General features: G+C 43.3%; 1 protein-coding gene across 5 annotated transcripts in view; it reads right to left on the bottom strand.

Annotated features, from left to right (window-relative positions):
- Positions 1–786: 786 nt before the first annotated feature.
- LOC140197554 (microfibrillar-associated protein 3-like) overlaps positions 787–15502 on the bottom strand; it is a 59793-nt gene continuing 45077 nt past the window's right edge. For all 5 annotated transcript variants that reach the window (XM_072257650.1, XM_072257648.1, XM_072257649.1 and 2 more), the window contains one exon: positions 787–2145. In XM_072257650.1, the coding sequence (XP_072113751.1) occupies positions 1226–2145 (920 nt within the window). In that variant the 3' untranslated portion in view covers positions 787–1225. The remainder of the gene's footprint in view (positions 2146–15502) is intronic.

The raw sequence follows: 15502 nt of genomic DNA, 5'->3' as shown, positions 1-15502 counted from the left end.
CTATATACCTGCACTTATGGCTTTTGCATAGTACTCTACATGGATGGGAAGGGTACAGAGGTATATGGTCCAGGTGCAGGAAAATGGGACTAGGCAGAAGATTGGGTCAGCATGGAGTAGATGGGCCAAAGGGCCTGTTTCTGTGACTCTACAATGTGATCTACTTCATATGTAATAAACAATCTACTGTAACAACTCAGGGGTCGGGCGGCATCTGTGGTGAGGAAAGGACTTGTCACTGTTCGGGGTAGAAACTGCACCATTCCTGCAGTAGTTACACTTGTACTTTGTTCTTTTACTATCTTTGTGTAATTATGTATAATATGATCTGCCTGGTTGACAGACAAAAGTTTTTCATTGTATCTCAGTAAAGTAAATCCGTTAGTCTTGCAAAACCATGGATCTGCACCTGGAAAGTCTTCACTCTGCAGCTTAATCTGGGCAAGGTTGTATGGAAGACCAGCAGTTGCCCATGCTGCAAGTCTCCCCTCTCCACGAGACCAATGTTGTCCAAGGGAAGGGCATTAGGACCCATACAGCTTGGCACCAGTGTCATCGCAGAGCAATGTGTGATTAAGTGCCTTGCTCAAGGACACAACACACGATCCCTCGGCTGGGGCTCGAACTCACGACCTTCAGGTCGCTAGTCCAATGCCTTAACCACTTGGCCACGTGCCCACACGTATCTCAGTACGTGACAATAATAAACCAATACGGCAAACCAACCCTCCAATACTCCTGTGCACTTACCTGGTGTTTTCTCCACCTTTATCACAGAGGTGAGACTATTGTGCATGAATATTTATTGTATTTGGTAATTTACTTCAACATTTACTGAATTTCTACCAGCCCGTCTACATTCCAGCAGGAAGCACATGATGTGACAACCTAATATTAAGTCTGATCAACTGAGAATGCAATAATGAACTCAAATTATCGGATTAAATAGTTCAAAAGATAGTTATGTTATGTGACACATTTACCTAGAGGTGCTTCATTGAAAATAATATTGATGGATGGCTACATGATTTTGCCAATAAAAAAATTAAAATGTTTTTCCAAAAGAAATCAACTATTCGGATGGGATGTCAGTAATGACCAAAGTAATCTGAGGCAACAGAATGTAAATTAAAACATGCCGTATTACATTTGCTTCTCCTCTGCAATGATCGTCTTGTAATGTTTTAATGTTAAGAGCTAGAAGGGTATATGAGGTCTGTGCCCACTATACATGGCTCTCATACAAAACCCGGGAGGGTTTCCGAATCACAGGCGGTGTGGCAAGCTTGCAGTTTTCTATCACAGTCACCGTGACATGATCGCTCTTCACGGAAGCAGCTGGCACAATGTCGCTGACATTTTCTGTCGACCCAGGTTCAGGGGTCTTGTCGAGGGCAGCCAGTTTTGCCTCTGACTCGGTGACATCTTCCTCAGAATGGTGGCTGGTCCCTTGCTGGGACTGTCTGTCTTCGTTAGACAAGGGGTGTACCGATACCTTAATTGCAATTTGCTGAGGCTGTTCATGCAAGGACGCCTCATCTGAGTCCCCTGCCGATGAGTTACTACGCTTTAAAGAGTTTGGTACGGTATACACCTCATCCTGGACTTCCTGCCTGGCTGGCGCGTCTCCCACATAGATATGGCTTGGCTCATCCATGCCCACGGCCTCCATTATTTCCTCCATAAACATCTTGCAGTTCATGATGAGTGGTGGGAGGGGCACGCTTCTAGCAAGCTCCTCGATGTACCGGGCAAATTCCATCGTCTTAAATTGGGTGACCTTCGCCAGCTCCAGGGTTTTGGCCGAGGTGATGATGGGGATCCGTTTGGCAATCTCGAACGCCTTCTGCAGCTTCTCTGCACCCTCTGTCCTGAAAAACTCGTTGATGGCTTTCTCAGTCTTCTTGAGGTGGCTACTCATCATGCACAGGCGGGTGATGTTCAAGATCAGCACAATAGTGAATGCCACAAGGCAAACAATCATGTAGTAAATGCCCATATCCCCTGAGGTGAAGATGACTCTCAGAGTCACCGTGTAGTTGATGGTCCCATAAGGGTTTGAGGCCACACACGTGTACTTCCCTCGGTCCTCAAAAGTCACCGTAGTGATGTTCAACAAACCACTCTCTGAAATCCAACATTTGCCTGGTGAAACAACAGAGAGAAAAGCTTTTGAATGCATTAAGCAGATCAATGAACACAATTTAAAAACTTAACGTCTCACGCCAACACACTATGGTAATGTAGCGATTAGCGCAACGCTTCACAGCACCAGCAACCCAGGTTCAATACCCGACACTGCCTGTAAGAAGTTTCTCCTGTGACCATGTGGGTGCTGCTTGGAAAGAGTTTCTCCCTGTGACTGTGTGGGTTTCCTCCGGGTGCTCTGGTTTCCTCCCACAGTCCAAAGATGTACTAGTTGGTAGGTGAAATTGGTCATTGTAAATGTCTCTGTGATTAGGCTAGGTTAAATCAAGGGATTGCTGGGCAGCGTGGCTCAAAGGGCTGGAAGGGTCTATTCCTCACTGTATCTCAATAAATAAATAAACTTCCAAAACTATATTGTGCATCGTTTGTCTTTCTTACTACCTCAACAAATGTATGTAGGAATGTCGCAAAGTTCTACAGATGTACCATGGAGAGCATTCCAACTAGCTATGTCATTGTCTGGTATGAGGGGGCACTGCACAGGATCAAACTAAGCTGCAGAGAGTTGTGAACTCAGTCAGCTCCATCATGGGTACTAGCCTCCCCAGCATCCAGGACATCTTCGTAGAGCAAGGCCCCAAACAGGCAGCATCCATCGTTAAAGACCCTCATTACCCAGGACATTGCCAGCAGCACGGAGGAGGTATGGGAGCCTGAAGGCACACACTCAATGGTTCAGGAGCAGCTTCTTCCCCTCTCCCCATCTGCTTTCTGAATGGACATTGAACCCACGAACACTACCTCACTACTTCTTTTTCCTCTTTCTGCACTACACCTTTAATTTAACTTCTTGATATTTGCAGTTTTTACTATTACGTATTAAAATGTACCGCTGCAGCATAGCAACAAATTCCACGACATAGGCCAGTAATATTAAACCTGATTCTGATTCTGTGACAGGCCCTTCTGCTCAACGAGCCTGTGCTGCCCAATTACACCCAAGTGACCAATTAACCTACAAACCAACCTATACCCTTTGGAACAGTTATTATCCCTCAAGCATTCATCATCGGGAAGAGAAGATGGCAGCGCGACGCAGCTCGCAGCGGCCACTCCGGTGGTGATGTCTGTTATTTGTCAAGGAGGGTGCCGTGCACAATCCTGATTTGATGGAGACGGATGTGAGAGTACGGAGGAACATCTGGTGAAACTTCTGAAATGCCTGCTTCGCTGCCGCTGCTGCTGTGTGATCCAGAATCTCCGGAGAAGGCCCTGAGTCCTCGGCTTTGCTTGTTGCTCGGTGGCCGGAGTGGGGTCGAAGCGCTCGGCAGAGGATGGTGCTCGGAGAGGCTGTGTCGGAGGGGCTGGTCAGAGGCTCGAAGTTTTCGGACAGACTCAGAGTCCGCTGCGTTTGGGTGCTTCCAATGGTGCTGCATCAGCAAGTTGGCAGCACTTGGAAGTTCGTGGCAGGTAGAGTTCCTCCCTTCTGCCACCTGCGTGAGATGATGAGTCTATTGAGACTTGAGACTTTTTTTTACCGTGCCCGTGGTCTGCTCTTTATCAAATTATGGTATTACTTTGCACTGTTGTAACTATATGTTGTAATTATGTGGTTTTGTCAGTTTTAGTCTTTCGTTTGTCCTGTGTTTTCTTGTGATATTCTGGAGGAACGTTGTATCATTTTTTAATGCATGCATTACTAAATGATAATAAATGAGGACTGAGTGTCCTTATAATCTAATCTAATCTAATCATCATCAGGTGCCGTGCCCAGTTTGAGCTTTGACTGCCATGGCCCACACACTCCTGTTTCGGGTCAAGTGGATCAATTCATTGGTATTCATTTCCAGTTCTCTGGATGCTGTCTCCATCATCATTTGTCTTTGTCTTTGTCTTCCTCTTGTTTTCTTCCCTTCAATCTTTCCCATAATTACCATGCATTCTAACTCCTCTGTCCTAAGCACATGTCCAATGAAGTTACGTTGCCTTTTCGTGATCTCATGCATTATTTCTCTTTTTGTGTTTGCTCTGTTCATGACATCCTCGTTAGATATTTGTTTCGTCCATGATATTCTTTGCATCCTCCTCAAAAACCATATCTCTGCTGCTTCAATTTGTTTCCTCATGTTACTAGATATTGTCCAACATTCTGAGCCATATAACATAACTGGATAGACGTAACATTTCAGTACTCTGAGGCGGGTTGTCATGCCTAGTTTAGTAATGGTCAGTATACTCTTCATTCTCGTAAAGGTGTCCTTTGCCATCCCTATTCTTCTTTTGATGTCCATGTCGCACCTGCCATCTGATGTCACCCAGCTTCCTAAGTAGCAAAGGTTCTGTACTTGTTTTATGTCTTCCCTGTTTATTTTCAGCCTGCAGATAGGATTCTCCTTCTTTTTGGATATCACCATACATTCTGTCTTTTTGCGATTGATATCTAGACCCATTTTTGCACTTTCTTCAACAATTATATCAATTAAGTTTTGTAGTTCTTCCTCCGTACTTGCAATTAACATAGTGTCATCCGCATATCTGAAATTATTGATGTTTTCACCGCCAACTTTGATTCCCAAGATGTCTCTTATTTTTTGTAATATTGTTTCACTGTACATATTAAATAAATCAGGGGAGAAAACACACCCTTGTCTAACGCCTCTCTTGATTTTCATAAACTGACTCACTTCTCCATCTATTCTTACAGTGGCAATTTGTTCCCAGTACAGATTTCTGATTAGGTGGAGGTCTTTCAAATCTAGATCGAGTTTTCTGTAATATTTCAAATAACTTATTGTGTTTCACTTTATCAAATGCTTTTGTGTAGTCGATAAAACAAACAAACAAATCTTTTTGCACTTGAATAGCTCGTTCTAATAGTATCCTTAACATCAATATTGAGGCTGAGGTTGAAGAGTTCGGATAGAGATGGTGCTCGGTACTCGGTGTTGGAGGGCTGATCAGAGCTCGAAGTTTTCGGACGACTCAGAGTCAGACTGTGGTTGGGCGTGGCAGGGAGAGTTTTCTTCCTTCTCCCGTCTGCATGACATGTGGGACTTCCGAGAGACTTTGAACTTTTTTACTGTGCCATGGCCTGTTCTTCATCAAGTTATGGTATTGTTGCACTGTTGTAACTATATGTTATAATTATGTGGTTTTTTGTTAATTTTTCAGTCTTGGGCTGTCCTGTGTTTCTGTGATATCACACCAGAGGAATATTGTATCATTTCTTAATGCATGCATTACTAAATGACAATAAAAGAGGACTGTGTGTCCTCATAATCTAATCTAATCTAATAATGTGTTTCTTGTACCTTTGTCTTTCACAAAACCACATTGTTCTTTACCTATTTCAGCTTGTAACTTACTTTTAGCTCTCGTCGTCACAATTCTTAGAAGTATCTTGGTGATATGACTCATTAAACTTATGGTCCTATGTAATTCACATTCTATTGCTCCAGGTTTCTTAGGAAGAGTAATAAGTACTGATTTTTTCATCTCTTCTGGTATTATTCCAGTCTCATAAATGTCATTGATTAAATCAGTAAGTTCTTCAGTTCCATAATCTTCAAGGGCAATAATTTGTTCCATTACTAATTCATCAGGACCCGCTGCCTTTCCTTTCTTCATCTTATTTATTACATTACGAACTTCAGATTTTAAAATACTTGAACCTTCAATGTTTTTCTTAATTTCTGGTTTTTCGACTCGATTGTCTTCAAACAGTTCCTGAATATACTCAGTCCATCTGTTCATAATCTCATCTTTTTCCATGATAATGGTACCATCCTTTGCTTTCAAACATTCACCTGAAGAACAGAGGAGCTTTTTACCAGTGATGTTCTTGATTTGTTGATGTAGACTTTTTGGATCAGTAATAGGGATTCTTTCTATTTGCTCACACTCCTGGTTTAACCATTCTTCTTTGGCTTTTTGACATAAGCTTTTAACTTTTTTATCTAAGGGCTTATATTCTATAGGATTTGCTTCCTTCCGTCTCCTTTCTTCCATTAGATTTTTGATTTCATCTGTCATCCATTTATTCTTTGTGCTTTTTTTCTTTTTTAGGAATCACTGACTTTGCTGATTCTACCAAGGCATCCTTTAGAGAGTTAAATTTCATTTCTACATGATTGCTATCATCTTCAACAGATTCTATTTCTAGACTTTGAAATCTGTTCCTTACTTCAATTGTAAATTTTTGTCTTAAGGTTTCTTCTTTAATTAATTGCAAGTAGTCAAGGGATTGTTCAGGTTGCTCAAGCATTAGGCTCCTGAAACAACATCGATAACTTCACTCACCCCAATACGAAACTGATTCCACAATCTATGGAGTCACTTTCAAGGACTATACAACTCATGTTCTCAATGGTTATATATAAAATAGTATTTTGCACATTGATTGTTTGTCTATCCTTCTTGTGTACAGTGTTTCTTTGTATTTATTATGAATGCCCACAAGAAAATTATTCTCAGGGTAGTATGTGTACTTTGATAATAAATTTACTTTGAACTTTGAACTTCTGTGGGAGGAAACTGAAGCACCCAAAGGAAATCCACGAGGTCACAGGGAGAATATACAAACTCCTTACAGACAACAGTGGGCATTGAACCCGAGCTGCTGGCACTGTAAAAGCATTAAACTAACTGCTACACTACTGTGCCACCATCTACGTAGGGAATAATCCATCTGGAAGGGATAGCACAAACATTTGTTTTCACTGTATCAAAGTTTAAAGCACATTTATTATCAAAGTATGTAAACTTTGAAATTCATCTCTTTATGGTTGTATATAGTATCTCGGTACACATAATAACAGTAAACCAGTACTAATCCCAATGCCGGTACTCCCAAATACTTAAGAGTCAGAACTAGAGTGTATGGAAATAGGCTGTTGGCTGAATTGGCCAAGATTCCCATCGAAGGTACACATCAAAAGCTGGAGAAGCTCAACATTTATTGAGACCCTTCATCTAGACCAGTGCTCCCCATCCTGGGGTTCATGGACCCCTTGCTTAATGGCATTGGTCCATGACATAAAAAAGATGGGAACCCCTGATCTAGACAAATCCATAAGAAACAGGATTAGGACCAGAATTAGACCATTCAGACAACCAGGTCTGAGCTGTCATTCGGTTTATTTTCCTCTCAGCCCGTTCCCCTTTCTCCTCATAACCTTCCACACCCTTACTAATTAACTACTTATCAACTCCCCCTTTAAATATACCCACTGGCTTCCTCCATCTATTTGTTGCAGCAAATCTCAGCATCAAAGTCTCTTTCGTTTCCCATCTAAACTCTTCCCATTTGCCCATGTCTGGCCCATGTTCCTCGAAACCTTTCCTATCCATTAACTTGTCCAAGTGTCTTTCAAATGGTGTTAATGCACCTGCCTCAGCCACTTCCTCTGGCAGATCACTTCATATACTGACCACCCTCTGGGTGAAAGGGTTGCCTCTCAGGTCCCTATTAAACCTCTCTCCTCTCACCTTAAACCTGTGCTGTATCGTTCTTGATTCCCCAACCCTGAGAAAAAGACTGTGCGCATTCACCCTATCCATGCCCCTTTGATTTTATACACATTCAAAAGACCGGCCCTCATTTTCCCAGGCTCCAATGAATAATGTACAAACCTCCAACCTCTCTCCATAACTTAATCCCTTGACGCTCAGCAACATCCTCATAATTCTCCTCTGCGGTCTTTCCAGCTTAATGGCATATTGAGCACTGACACCCTTGACTGTCCGGTATACTGGTGATGTCTTCCTCAGTGAAGACTGATGCAAAATACTCGTTCAGTTCCTCTGCCATCTCCTTATGTCCCATTACAATTTCTCCAGCATCATTTTCTATCGGTCCTATATCTACTCTCACCTGTCATTTACTTTTTAAATACTTGAAAAAGCTTTTAGTATCCTCTTTGATATTATTTGCTAGCTTCCTTTCATAGTTCATCTTTTCCCTCTTAATGACCTTCTTAGTTTCCTTTTGCAAGCTTTTAAAAACTTCCCAATCCTCTGTCTTCCCACAAATTTTTGCTTTCTTGTATGCCCTCTCCTTTGCTTTAACTTTGGCTTTGACTTCTCTCGTCAGCCACGGTTGCATCCTTTTTCCATTAGAAAATTTCTTCTTTTTTGGAATATATTTGTCTTGCACCTTCCTCACCTCTCGCATAAACTCCAGCCACTGCTGCTCTGCCGTCCTTCCCGCTAGTGTCCCTTTCCAGTCAACTTTGGCCAGTTCCTCTCTCGTGCCACTGTAATTTCCTTTACTCCACTGAAATACCGACACATCGGATTTTGGCTTCTCTTTTTCAAATTTCACAGTGAACTCAATCATCTTATGATCACTGCCTCCTAAGGGTTCCTTCACCTCAATCTCTCTAATCACCTCCAGTTCATTACACAATACCCAATCCAGTACAGACGATCCTCTAGTGGGCTCAACAACAAGCTGTGCTAAAAAGCCATCTCGTATACATTCTACAAATTCTCTCTTGAGATCCAGTGCCAACCTGATTTTCCCAATCCACTCGCATGTTAAAATCGCCCACAATTATCATAGCACTGCTCTTCTGACAACCCTTTTCTATTTCCTGTTGTAATTTGTAGTCCACATCACTCCAGCTGTTAGGAGGCCTGTATATAACTGCCATCAGGGTCCTTTTACCCCTGCGATTTCTTAGCTCAACCCATAAAGATTCTTCACCTTCCAATCCTATATCACCTCTTTCTAATGATTTGATATCATTTCTTACCAATAAAGCCACGCCTCCCCCTCTGCCTACCTTCCTATCCTTCCGATACACCGTGTATCCTTGGACGTTCAGCTCCCAGAGACATGCATCCTTTAGCCAGGTCTCAGTGATGGCCACAATATCATACCCGCCAATCTGTAGCTGTATGACAAGATCATCCACCTTATTATGCTGCGTGCATTTAAGTATAACACCTTAAGTCCAGTATTTGGTACTTTTTGCTTTGATTGCACTGCAACTTTATTGCACTGCAACTCATCCTAATGGCTACAAATTTGCCTCATCCCCTGCCTGTCCTTCCTGACATCAATTACGGCTCACTATCTTAGATTTATTTCTGTTTTCCCCCTCCTCCGCTCTATCATTCTGGTTCCCATGCCCCTGCCAAATTAGTTTAAACCCTCCCTAACAGCTCTATTAAACCTTCCCACCAGGATATTGGTCCCCTTCGGGTTCAGGTGTAACCCGTCCTTTTTGAGCAGGTCATACTTCCCCCAGAAGAGATCCCAATGATCCAAGAATCTGAAGCCCTGCCCCCTGCACCAGTCTCTCAGCCACGCACTCATCTGCCTGATCTGCTATTCTTGCCCTCGCTAGCACGTGGCACAGGTAGCAATTCTGAGATTACTACCCTGGAGGTCCTGCTTCTCAGCTTCCTTCCTAACTCCCAGAAATCTCTCTTCAGGACCTCCTCCCTTTTCCTATCTATGTCACTGGTACCAACATGTACCAAGACAACTGGCTGCTCGCCCTCTCCATTCAGAATATTCTGGACCCGAGCCGAGACATCCCGCACCCTGGCACCTGGGAGGCAACACACTATGCGGGTATCTCTATCAGGCTCACAGAATCTCCTGTCTGTTCTTCTGACTACGTGAATCCCCTATGACTACCGCATTTCTCTTCTCCCTCCTTCCCTCCTGCACAACAGTGCCAGAGACCCAGTTACCGTGGCCGTCCCCCGTCAGGTCACCCCCCTCAACAGCATCCAAAATGAGATATTTGTTGATGAGACTACATATGGTGCACTGTGCACACTATTTTTCTTATATAAGAGGGCACAAATCACTGTTGCCTAGTCTGAGAACTCAATCTTCAAGTACCATCTTCCTCCATCATGGGATACGATCTACAAGGTCTCTCTGTACATTATTTCCTTCTGAACTCCAGGAGATCAGAAAGGTTCTTAAAGGCTCCAGGAAAGCACTTGATCCTTTTTCATCTGAAAGGTCATTAAACTAAAAAAAATTTTGATAGGTAAACCATAAGGCATAGGAACAGAATTAAACTATCAGGCCCATCAAATCTGCTCTGCCATTCCATCATCCCCCTCAACCCCATTCTCCTGTCTTCTTCCCATAACCTTTGATGACCTGACTAATCAAACTTCACTTTAAATCTACTCAATGAATTGGCCTCCACAGCCGTCTGTGGCAATAAATTCTCCCCTCTGGCTAAAGGATTTTTTCCTGATCTTTGTTCGAAAATGGTCATCCCTCTATTCTGAGGCTGTGCCCTCTGGCCCTAGACTCTCCCACAATCGGAAGTATCCTTTCCACATCCTTTCAGTTATATACATATTACAGGATTTCTTATTGCAATTTACAAATATTTATATAAGTTATGCAATATATATATTCACTGTAATTTATATATACAGTATAAATGAGTACTGCAATTAATGATTTATGGTTCATTTGTATTAATTTAGCAGGATTAAAATGTTGCCTAGTGACTTGGAGTATATCCTGAATCATGTTTAACTTTCCTTGACAGCGCAGTCATTGAAGTACCTTTCAAACGAACGTAAGTAGTTCCATGTAAACTCACCGTAACTTGTACCAAAATAGCAATGCCTCATCAGCAAGGTTTCCATTCCAAACCACAGTTCACTTTGTTTGGCGACACAGTAGCCTGTGGTTATGACCCTAGACATGCAACACAGACACTCTATTCAAAGCCTGCCATGCCTAGCTGTAGAACTAAATTCAATAAATCCCCCTAATTTAGTCATGTAAACTGCTGGGTTGTTGGAGTAACAACTGGTGTTTCTCAGGAAGGGACCGAGCCGCTTGTTGAAATGAAAACTCAGCCCTTTCCAGCCTCTTTGCTGACTGCAGTCACTGCTGTAATGTGGGAAAGGCAGCAGCCAGTTCATGCACAGCACATTTCCACCAGCAGCAGTGGGATAATCGACACACAGAACTATCAACTCCCACGCAAAGGTACAAGGGCGGGAAAAAACACGGGTTCAAGCTCAGCTTCTAGTTTGCTGTTATTAGACTCTTGAATTGACCCCTTGTATGTTAAAAATTTGCCCTTGACCTCACAATTTATTTAATTGTTTATGGTGCAACTGTAACGAAAACCAATTTCCCCCAGGATCAATAAAGTATGACTATGACTATGACTATGATCTCGTCGCAGCCTTTCAATCTTATGGTCTGACTGCACGGCACTTCGTCTGTAAACTTTACATCCACGCCACCAGGTTTGGGAGAGGCCCCATGTGCCACCGAGGCACTAAGCATTCAGACGGCGATGACCAGGTTTAGGAGTAGTTGTCGCCCTGCGGCTATCGGGCCACTGGACCAGCTTCGCACGCCTCAGCGCTGAACTGAGTCCACCGCGGCAGACCCACTTTCAGGGACTCTGCCGTCCGTGCTCCACGTGTTATTTGTTGATTTTTATCTTGCTTTTTGTGTGATTTGTTCCCTCTTGCACTTTGGATGTGTAGCTGTCCGTGCTGTGTGTGGTTTTTCGTGGGTTCTGTTGTGTTTCTTTGTTCTGCGAGTGCCTGCAATAAGGTGAGTCTCAAGGTTGCACAGGGTTTACATACTTTGATAACAAATTTGAACTCTGCACTTGGTACGACCTCAATGCACTGGTTTGGTGAAATGATCCGTATGCATGGCATGCAAAACTAAATTTTATCGCTGTACCTCAGTACATGTGATAACCATAAACTACTTTTCCAGAGTTTCAAGTCCTGCATTCCACACCTTCAATGACTCTGCATTCTGTGATTGTTTTTCCCCGTACTACCTTGACGTACTTGTACTTAGAAATGATCTCTATAGATGGCATGCAAAACAAAGCTTTTCACTGTACCCCAGGACATGTGACAGTAATAATGTACGATAGGTTTAAATTTAATTTGTCACATATACAGTACTGTGCAAGTCACAGGCACCCCAGCTATATATGTACATGCTAAGACTTTCTTTACTACAGTACTGCAGTAACTTTATGTATTGCACTGTACTGCTGCCGCAAAAAAAAATGACATATGAAAGGTGATGGATATGACCTATGACAGATGAGAGGTGTATAAGATGATGAGAGGCATTGATCGTGTGGACAGCCAGAGGCTTCTTCCCAGGGCTGAAATGGCTAACACGAGGGGGAATAGTTTTAAGGTGCTTGGAAGTAGGTACAAGGGTGATGTCAGAGGTAGGTTCTTCACACAGAGAGTGGTGGGTGTGTGGAACGCACTACCAGCGACGGTGGTGGAGGTGCATACAATACGGTCTTTTAAGAGACTCTTAGAGAGGTATATGGAGCTTAGGAAAATAGAGGGCTATGCAGTAGGGAAATTCTAGGCAGTCTCTAGAGTAGGTTACATGGTCGGCACAACATTGTGGGCCGAAGGGCCTGTAATGTGCTGTGGATTTCTATATTTCTATATGTGAGTGATGATAAACCTGATTCTGATATGGGTCTCAATTGTGGACTGAGAGTGGAAAGAGGGCAGGGAGAAAGGAGAGCACGGAAAGCACCAGAGAGACCTTTTGTAATGACCAATAAATGAATTGCTTGGAACCAAATGACTTGCACCACCCCCACCCTGGCACTACTTCTCCGCCACCTGTCCCACACACCTCATCGCCTCCACCCTCATCCTTTGCTCCCGCCAGATTTATAAACTTGCTCTCTGTTCCATGTCGGCAAATACAGCCCTGTGTAAAGGTTTTAGGCAGCCTAGCCGTGTATATGTGCCTAAGACTTTTGCACAGTACTCTATTTAATTAATATTATTTGTTATTTTTGCTGTATTTGTAGTCTTTTGCACAGTTGTTCGGTTTTGTGTGTAGTTTTTCATTGATTTTATTGTATCTCTCCATGAATGCCTGTAAGAAAATGAATCTCAGAGTAGTATATAGTGACATATACATACTTCAATAATAAATTTTCTTTGAAGAGGTGAACTGAAAGGGCCTATTCCTGTCCTGAACGTGTCTATGATTCCACACACAAAAGGAATGAACACAGGTCCTTGGAGCTGTCAGCCAATGGGATAGTGCCAGGTTGTGGGAACTCACTGACCACAAAAAGGCCATTTGATGCATTGTGGCAGCATCCTCAACATAAAAGTACTTACACTTCAAAGTGTCTTGGAATCAATTGTCTAACAAGTTTTGGGTTTCTAAATAACAATGTAAGTCAAGGTAGAAATATTCGAGGCAGATATTGCTTTAGAGAAAAAGAAGTGTGCCTTTTACAAAATTAAACCATTCTTCCTGATACCTTATCCTTCCACTGGTATTGCAAGGACATAAATAGATTAACGAGTGGCTGGATGATACAGCAAGTTGGTGAAAAGTCACCACGTGAAGAAGCAGTGGAGATGATCTGCTATTCCACACACATGGAGCTTCTGACGGAAGTCAAGCCAACCCATGACAAGGCACTTTTCTCAACAGGGAAGAGAAAACTGAACTGGAAATTTATGCAGAGGGCCTTTTCCCACCCTCAGGACTCCCAAAGGTCTTGGCAATTGACTGATGAATGCTGGCTGCTATTAATTATGCAAAAGGCGAGAAAACTCACGATTGTAGCATTGTCTTTTGCCAAGTCTCATCAGTTGAGTGAAGATTATTAAGCACAACAACTTTAAAGTGGCATAGATCAGGGGTCCCCAACCTTTTTTGCTCCGCAGACCAGTTTAATATTGACAATATTCTTGCAGACCAGCTGACCGGGGGGGCGGGGGGGGGTGGTGTTCAATTAGGGTTAAACTCACTTCAACATGTCTTTTACAGTTAGGGTTGCCAACTTTCTCACTCCCAAATAATGAACAAAAGTAGCAGTCAAATCCGAGGAAAGACTACCATGACCACGAAGCCTTGCGCGGGCACCTGTGTGTGCATGCGTGTATGTGCCGATTTTTCCCCCCACAAATCAGTTTTGCCTTCATCTTCCCGATTATACTATACATACATTATTTCTACTTTATATAGGTTGAGGGGGGACTTGATAGAGGTATTTAAAATTATGAGGGGGATAGATAGAGTTGACGTGGATAGGCTTTTTCCATTGAGAGTAGGGGAGATTCAAACAAAAGGACATGAGTTGAGAGTTAAAGGGCAAAAGTTTAGGGGTAACATGAGGGGGAACTTCTTTACTCAGAGAGTGGTAGCTGTGTGGAATGAGCTTCCAGCAGAAGTGGTTGAGGCAGGTTCGATATTGTCATTTAAAGTTAAATTGGATAGCCATATGAACAGGAAAGGAATGGAGGGTTATGGGCTGAGTGCAGGTTGGTGGGACTAGGTGAGAGTAAGCGTTCAGCACAGACTAGAAGGGCCGAGATGGCCTGGTTCTGTGCTGTAATTATTATATGGTTACAGGCTGTGTATTTATCATATCATTCCTGCTTTTACTATATGTTAGCATTATTTATTTTTGGTTTTATGTGTTATTTGGTATGATTTGCTAGGTTTTTTTTGGGTTTGGGAACGCTCAAAAATTTTTCCCATATAAATTAATGGTAATTGCTTCTTCGCTTCACGCCATTTCGGCACGGAAGGTTTCATGGGAACGCTCTACCTTAGCGGGGGAATATGGGACAAACCAATTTAGCCCAATATACAGGATGTCCCTGCAAATATGGGGCAGTTGGCAACCCTATGTTCAAGTTCAACAGTGCGTGACAGGGAATGAGGAAAGGTGCAGCTGACTTGGTAGCACATTGCTCTGCAGCCCGGTGGTTGGGGACCGCTGGCATAGATTATACCCACCTGAGGCCAGAATACACGTTTGGGAGGCTCAGTGGCACAGCAAGAAGAGCCGCCACCTCGCAGCACCAGAGACCCGGGTTCAATCCTGACCTCAGCTTCTGTCTGTGTGGAGTCTGCAAGCTCTCCCAGTGAACTATCTGGTTTCCACCAGGTGATCCGCCTTCCTCCCTCATCCCAAAGCTGGTAGTGTAACTGGCCGCTGTAGATTGGCCCTGACACATAGGTGAGTGGTAGAAACTGGAGAGGGGGTTAATGATGTTGTTCATCCATCGTTGACGTCGATGAGGACCTCGACACCATAATGATGATGTCGAGACTAGCGCGTGATTTGGATTTAAGTGAGGGAGAGTTGCGCAGCGTCAGCCTCACTCTCTCTTCCCAATTCCCATCTATGTCCAGTGGCAAGACGGCTGGAGATGGGACTAGGCGCAGTGGATGACCAGGACATCTTCTGTGTCTTGTCCTGCTCTACATGTTCCACGACGCTTGCAGAGACCGCCCCCTTGACTGTTGGACCTTCCATTGGTCTCGTCCGCTCAATCCGCCGGAGTCTGTCTTCACATGCTGGGACAGACAACTCCC

The sequence above is a fragment of the Mobula birostris genome, chromosome 5 (genome assembly GCF_030028105.1).
Source record: "Mobula birostris isolate sMobBir1 chromosome 5, sMobBir1.hap1, whole genome shotgun sequence".
Taxonomy (NCBI): Eukaryota; Metazoa; Chordata; class Chondrichthyes; order Myliobatiformes; family Myliobatidae; genus Mobula; species Mobula birostris.
Note: the sequence above shows the minus strand (reverse complement) of the source record. Positions and strands in the feature narration are given on the sequence as shown.